Below are 7,893 nucleotides of genomic sequence, written 5' to 3'. Positions count from 1 at the left end.
TGAAGGAAGTGTCTGGGGAGAGGGAAGTCTGGGCATCTTTGCTTAGACTGCTGCCCCCGCGACCCGGCCCCGGATAAGCGGAAGAAAAAAATGGATGGTTTAGAATGGAATATAACGTTTTTAATAGTCATTAATATGTATCCCCTAAATGTCTTTATCAACTGAGAATAAATGTCGCACATTGTAAAACACTGTCTAAAAAGATATTGGGAATGTGTATTGTACATCATCATCATCATCATCATCCTTTATTAACAGACTCAAGGTCCATACAAAAAAGAAATAAAAGAAAAAAAAAGAAAGGATATAAAAGAAGAAGAAAAAAAAATAAAAATCATAAAAGACATTTATACCAATGTTTCCACAGAGAGGATTGGTAACGTACTACACTAAAACCAGGATTAGCCAGCATCATTATAAGACTGTTCTCAGAGTTATTCACACGACAGATAAATCTGTACATCAGGTTTCTCATTAATGCCTGAAAGGTACTAACATGGACCTGTGAACACAACAGACTGGCGCTGGTGGACCTAGGCTTCTTAAGCAGAATCCTCAAGGCATCATTATAAGCAACTTTAAGTTTCTGTAAAGTAGCTACCTTATATTTACACCACAATGGGGCAGTATACAACGGTGTACAGTATGTTCTGAACAGATGAACTTTAACATTAGCAGAACACATGTGAAATTTCCTAACCAACATATTAGCTTGAGCATACAAAATGCGACACTGCCGATATATATCCTCATCATCAGAAAGCTGATCTGTAATGAAATGTCCTAAATATTTAGTTTTTCTACAGACACTCAACCTTTGTCCAGACAAACAAAAGTCTGGGAAACAAAGTTCTTTGTCCCCTTTAGTCCGACAGATCAGTACAACACTCTTTTCTGCATTATATTTCACATCATACTTCAATCCATAGTCCGAGCACACATTCAGCAGTTGCTGAAAACCAGCACTGCTGGGCGAAAGTATGGCCAAATCATCAGCATACATAAAATGATTTACAAGATTAGGGCCTATCATACATCCAGTGTTACATTTATTCAATTCTTCAGACAACTCATCCATATATAGGTTAAACAGGGCTGGTGACAGTAGCCCCCCCGGCGCATCCCATTACCAACACCAAACGAGGCTGAAATAGTCCCACCCCATTTAACCTGCATCTTCTGATTAGAGTACCAGTATGCCAAGATTCTCACAATGCTATCAGGAACCCCTTTTTTGCTTAATTTATCCAAAAGCTTAAAGTGATTAACCCTATCAAATGCCTTGGACGCATCAATAAAACCCATCAAGACCGAGGAGTTTTGTCTGAGGTACTTCTGTGCTACCTCCTTCAGACTGTAGATACACAGATCTGTCCCCAGCTTGGATTTAAAACCAAACTGATTATGTGTGGTTGTTATACAATGACACAGGCGATCAAGCAATATCTTCTCAAGAACTTTAGATATAACACTGGCCAAAGCTATTGGCCTATAGTTATCCAGACTCCCAACTTTGCCAGCTTTGTCCTTCATAACAGGCACTAAGGTAACAGACAATAAAGAATCAGGTAGCAAACCATGAGTCATGAACCCAGAGAAGCACAAAGCAAGCAACACAGCAATCTTTGGGCTTGCATGCTTCAGATGTTCCGCTGTAATATTATCCGCACCAGCTGCCTTATCATCGGACAATTGCATTATTGCTCGATGCACCTCACTAGAAGTGATCACCACAGCATCCTCACTAGCAATGCTTCCCACTACATAGGGATCACTTTTAACACAATTAAACAATGCAGAATAGTGTTCTCTCCACAGATCAGCAATATTATCAGCCCCAGATACTCCCTCTATGTGGCACTGGGCAGTGGTGAATTAACCCTATTCAGAGCCTTCACCTCATTCCAAAATCCCAAAACATTATTGTGTGCCAATTTTTCAGCCATAGCATCCGCTCTCATATTCTGTTCACATTTAGTGATATAGCGAACAGCATATTTATACCTTGCCCCAGTGACACATAGCAATCTTTTCTTAAATCACTGATTGATGAATTGTATATAAGGAGGCTCAAAACAACCTGAGGCACCAGCTCAGAAATCATTCATCGCAGCAGAACTTTGTCCCTCACCTCTTGTCGTTTTAGCTCTTTTGGACTCAGAGTTTGTGTCGCTCCCAGTTGGACATCAAACGTCTCACTCCAAAGCTTGCTGTCACGGCGCTTGGCGGTTGGGGCCGCTGCCGTGGTGACTCGAGTTGCAGTCATTGAGGAGGAAGGGTTGGATACTGTAGCTGAGATAACTCGTGTCTTCGTTGTCAAGGAGGAGGGAGGAGGGGGAGGAGGAGCTGCTCTCTCCATCCGACTCTCATTACGAAAACTGATGGAGCGCTGCAGAAACAGAGAAAGTTTAAACCAGATAAACAGAAAAATATTGGATTCAGCATCAGTAGCACAGAGCGACAAAGTGGGAGGAGCTAGTTTAGGTGCCCCTAGATGTAGAATGAAATGTCCCATTCATTTCCATGTACATCTCTCATTTTGTTTAGCATTAAACTATCTTAGTTTAATCATCAGCACAAAATATCAACTGAGTTAAAAAATATTTGGGTCTTCAATTTAAAGAAATTAAAGTACAAGTCCCTGTGCATAGAAACATCAGGGGAGAAGTTAACTACATCTTCCAAAATGCATTGCAGCAACAACCATCCAATCACTGAGCTGAAAATGTGTTATGTTCACCGCTGACAGCAGGTCAGAGATAAAGAGTAGGATGTTGATAAAGCTAATGCTATAAGTTGCAGATTTAATGAATTTACTTTTGAATTCTGGGTCCATTTTGGAAGAATTCAACAATTATGTCTCTGTATTTTGGTCACAATTTCAATGATAAAACATTTTGAATTTGCTACCATGCTATCTAGATTCTTCTCCATGGCAACCTCAGTTAAACCTTATAGGTACTGTAGTATTTAATATAACTCTAAGGGATTATAATATTATTAGGGGTAGTCTTGTGTTTCTAAATGGGAATAGGAAAACACTTCAGGAACCAGTGGACCCTCACTTCCAAATTTAACTGACTTAAAACAAAACAAAGGCAGAGGCATCTGATTGGTGGTTCACCTGCAGCGTTTGACCAATCCTCTTCAGTGGTGTAGTCTTGACGGGCGGCAGCAGGCTGGCCAGAGATGTCATCCTGGGTGCAGCTTTACTGCGCTTGTTGCTGGGCTCCTGTAGGACAGAACAGAATTAAGTTATGTCCTCTGATCCATGTGTGGCTTCACAAAGTCTATATGATGAGTGAAGTCCACAACCCGCCTGATGACTTCCACACTGACCATCAGGTTACAGGGCGACTGATTCTAACACCATCTGAATCCTGTCATGATGATATTTTGTTCTTGTATATTCTCAAAATTTCTAAACAGACTTTATTTAAGTCATTATTCATATAACCTAAACATTTCAGACACTGTGGTATACATTAATGTATATTATGACCCCTGAAAAAAATTCCCAAGCCTCCCTCATATGCAGGCTACAGGCAAAAACATCTTTTGCAACACAACCAGCAGCCTGTATAGTTATGAGAACAACTATATTATATACTCTAATGTAACACTGACATACACTCTATTAGTATTTGGTAGTGTTGCCTTTTAATTGTTTAACTTGGGTCAAACATTTCAGGAAGCCTTCCACAAGCTTCTTACAGTAAGTTGATGGAGATTTACCCCATTCCTCCTGAACTGGTGGAGCTGAGTCAGGTTTGGAGGCCTCCTTACTCACACACACTTTTTCAATTGTGCCTACAAATATGGCAGACATATATAGTCAAATACACGTAAATGTGTGTTGGTAAAGGGATATCAGTTTAACCAATGGCTTGTCAACACTGACAGTTCCTGTGTTGTTGATTGTTCTTTGGACATTGGGTATATGAGTGTTCGCCACACGTGAAGTAAGTCTTCAACGCTGACTGTGCTCTTGATATGCTTCTGTGGCGCCAGCCGCGGGCGCTAGCAGCGAGCGACGGCCTTGGGCGCTACACCTGCCCGATCTTATGTTCTCCTGTGTCTCTCCTGTCATCTCAACGTCCGCCGTTCTCCTGCTCGACCTGGTCTCCTCAGCCATCATTGTCCTACCCTGGTTAGGAACTATACATGTACTCTGGTGAGTACATGTATAGTACATGCCACAAAATTACAACACAATACCAATGGTTTTATAACCCTACAGTTACATTTTTAATACAAGGGCCTTGGTTGGGAAGCATGAGCTCAGGTCTCCAAATATATTTTAATGGTCACACCAACTTAAAATTAAATCCACCACTGGAATTCATTCCTAATAATTTATTGTCATTTATTATCACGAACATTATTTTTTAAATAAGATAAACTAGTTCTCAGTATATTGCTACAGATATGAACTTGGTCAAACAGTGTTGCTGCACATCAGGACGCATCATCTCTAAGATACCTACAGGATGCAGCCAGGGTTGATCTGCAGTCGGTGTTTGTGAATCCAAATCCACGTTAAAAATGATATATAACACATAAAGCAGCTCAAGAGCCAAGACAAATAACAAACACCCTGCAGACGTCTCTATTAAAGCCGTTTTCAGATCAGACACAGTATGAGCTGCGCCCGCACTGGGGGGTGGGCACAACACAGGGGAGGAGGGTGCACATGTGCAAATCGTGCATGTTAGGCGCCACTCTTTAAACGTGACCATGTGTTTTATGGCGATTTCTACTACAGAGAGACTGAACAACAAGCACCTTTAAGAAGAAATGAACAGCAACACGAAGATGTAAACTGTCCTGTCCATCCATCCATTTTCCTCTGCTTATCCGGAACCGGGTCGCGGGGTTCCTCCGCTTATCCGGAACCGGGTCGCGGGGGCAGCAGCCTAAGCAAAGATGCCCAGACTTCACTCTCTCCAGACACTTCCTCCAGCTCCTCCGGAGGGATGCCGAGGCGTTCCCAGGCCAGCCGAGAGTTGTATTAAACTTTATTTAAAGTGTATGTGTTACCCATCATATACAGCTTTAAACATCACTACTCAAAAGTGCAAACCCATACTGAAACCATAAGAATATTAATAACAACAAAACTTACTCAATAAAAACAGAGATAGTTGAACCTTTTTAGGAATTTTATTGAGATTTTAAAAGAGTAGTTGGAGTAATTAATTAATTACCGCTTAATCCCTTAACAGGGTCACGGGCTGGAGCCAATCCCAGCCGGCAATTGGGTGAAGGCGGGGTACACCCTGGATAGGGCACCAATCCATCGCAGAGCTAACACAGTGACAAACAACCACACACACCAATCAACCTTAGCTGCATGGCTTTGGACTGTGGGAGGAAGCCGGAGCACCCGGAGAGAACCCACGCAAGCACGGGGAGAACATGCAAACTCCACACAGAAAGGTCCCGGGTGGGGCCCGAACCCAGAACCTTCGCGCTGTGAGGCAACGGTGCTAACCACTGCGCCACCGTGCTGTCCCCGAGTAATTAATTACCACAGGTAATTAATTTGGGTGTTACTAAATGACATGGCACATAGGCAAACAACCACATTTACTCCTAGGGGCAATTTAGAGTCTCCAATTAACCTAAGCTGCATGTCTTTGGTATGTGGGAGGAAACCGGAGCGCCCGGAGAAAACCCACGCAGGCACAGGGAGAACATGCAGACTCCACACAGAAAGGCCCCAGGTCGGCCCGGCCTGTGAGGCAACAGTGTTAACCACTGCGCCACTGTGCCGCTCTTAATTTTTTAATTAATTAATGTGTCACTACACGTGACGGCCCTGTCATGTGATTTAGTAAAACATCTGGCCAAATTGATTATTTTTTTTTTAGAAAGTTTTAACAGCAGCCTTTTGACTTGTCCGGTGATTCCAATTTAAATATCTGCTGTGAAAGGGGTTTGGTTTATTTCTTCCACTTCTGTGGTTTTCTCAGTCCCAGAAAGTGGCGGAATCTTTTCCAGCGTGACTTCTGTTTTGTCGTCTCTGTCATGATCTTTTCAGAGACCACAGCATTCTCTGTGAGTTCTTCATCATGGAGGGCACTAGGGAGGGGCTCCTGGTCCTCACATGGTTCAGGCTCAGGCTGTTCACAGCTGGACAGTTTCTCAGCTTCGAGCTGAGTGGAGAGCTGCAGATTGAGTGAGGTTTGAAGCTTGAGCTCATCTCTCAGCTCCTCCAGCTCTCTCTGATAGAGCGAGGCCTTATGATCAGCTTCTTTCTGCATTCTAAGGACCTCTTCTGCCATCTCTTTACGAAGGCTGTCGTTCTCAGTCCTCAAGGTGTCGATCAGCTGTTGACCTTGCTCCGCCATGTCTGCATGAGTGAGCTTTTCATTTTCTAGCTCATGCTGAAGGGCGACTTTCTCCATCTTCAGGGTGTCGATCAGGTAGATATATTGCTCCACCATGTTGGCGTGAGACTTGTTTTCATCCTCACACTCAGGCTGAAGGCTTTCAACCTGCTGCCTGAGTGTGAGGGTATCGTTTTCATATCTTACGCTGAGCTCATGGTGTGAAGCTCTGAGCTTCTCCAGTTCTTCTTGGAGAGTCTTGTTCTTGTTCCTCTCCACATTGAGCTCACCCATAAACCTCTTCTGGGTTGTCATGTGTGCTTCTTGCAGCTCCTCGTAATCTTTTTGAAGATCTTTTTTCTTCATCCTCTTGATATCATTGCCAGACTGAGTGGCAGTGTTTGAGGCACTGAGAGCTTCTGCATCACTGTACTCCCTCTGCCTCTCAAGCTCCTTTGTGGTTTCTTTTTCCTTAATGATAAAGGTGTCAGTCTTGACTTTCAGGAAATACATCATGTGCTGTCGACCTGTACTGTTTTACATTCTCAGTTTGCACATGCATAATTGCACATTGACTGTTGACTGCTGCACATGCTGCTCCCATGCAGCATACATTCTCTATTATATTCTTATATATTTTTATTATACTGCTGCTTAAAGTGCCTTAGATTTTGTGTTACTTATTTATCTACTTTATATTTTATTTGTATTTTGTGGCATTCATGTGGACGGCAAAGTAAGAATTTCATTGTACAGGGAAACACATTTCCTAACTGTGCATATGACAAATAAACACTTTGACCATTTTTCCTAGAGTTGACATAAGAAGGAACTGAGACTATACTCAGGCAGGAAAGTAAAACTTAGAGATTTGCATCTTACAAAATGGAACAGTAACATGGTCAAACTTTCACAAACAATATTCAAAACATTACAAAGTAAATAAGCTAGTTATTTAACATTGGTGCAGCATGCAGGGGCGACACATGCAACCTTGGGCCATGCTCAGCTCAGCGCAGTGCAGATATGTTCATGCACCAAGCAACACATAGAAATGAATGGGTTTGATAGTGGAGTGCAGCGCCCACTGCATCCTATCTGAAAACGGCTTTACGCAGCAGGTAAAGTCAGTCCGACCTCACTGCTGTCACTGTTACAGTTTCTCCAAACGAACAAGATTCACACAGACATACCTGTGTTACTACCACGGGGATATATGTTGTGTCTGTTATTGCATTTTATGGCAGTTTGATCAGCTCTGAAAGCAGCTGTAGGTAGAGGTAAAGTGGACAACATAACCAGTGGCTGTGAGCTCTGGTGGACCACAGTCAGTTTCACCATAGACACACTGATTACAATATGATTTTGTTGTATAATTCAAAAACAGAAATGTTCATAAGATTACATGTGAGATGGATTTAGGTGTGACTAAATGACACTATATAACTTCTGCTAGTTGCAGGACCAGAGACTTTCTTTGTTCCATGCACAAAAGCTGGTCAGTGATATCAGCAGGATGCTGAGTGAATATTTATGTGCAGTACTTCTAAATAGCTTTGCC

The 7,893-nt window shown here is 42.4% G+C and overlaps 1 protein-coding gene across 2 annotated transcripts in view; it reads right to left on the bottom strand.

Moving 5' to 3' along the window:
• Nucleotides 1-7,893, bottom strand: part of arhgef3 (Rho guanine nucleotide exchange factor (GEF) 3) — a 41,965-nt gene that overhangs the window by 14,933 nt on the left and 19,139 nt on the right. For both annotated transcript variants that reach the window (XM_020611127.1, XM_020611128.1), the window contains 2 exons: nt 3,125-3,232; nt 2,132-2,389 (listed from right to left, as the gene is read on the bottom strand). In XM_020611127.1, the coding sequence (XP_020466783.1) occupies nt 2,132-2,389; nt 3,125-3,232 (366 nt within the window). The remainder of the gene's footprint in view (nt 1-2,131; nt 2,390-3,124; nt 3,233-7,893) is intronic.

The sequence above is a fragment of the Monopterus albus genome, unplaced genomic scaffold (assembly GCF_001952655.1).
Source record: "Monopterus albus unplaced genomic scaffold, M_albus_1.0 scaffold110.1, whole genome shotgun sequence".
NCBI lineage: Eukaryota > Metazoa > Chordata > Actinopteri > Synbranchiformes > Synbranchidae > Monopterus > Monopterus albus.
The sequence above is the reverse complement of the archived record's forward strand: the minus strand, read 5'-3'. Positions and strand labels throughout refer to the sequence as shown.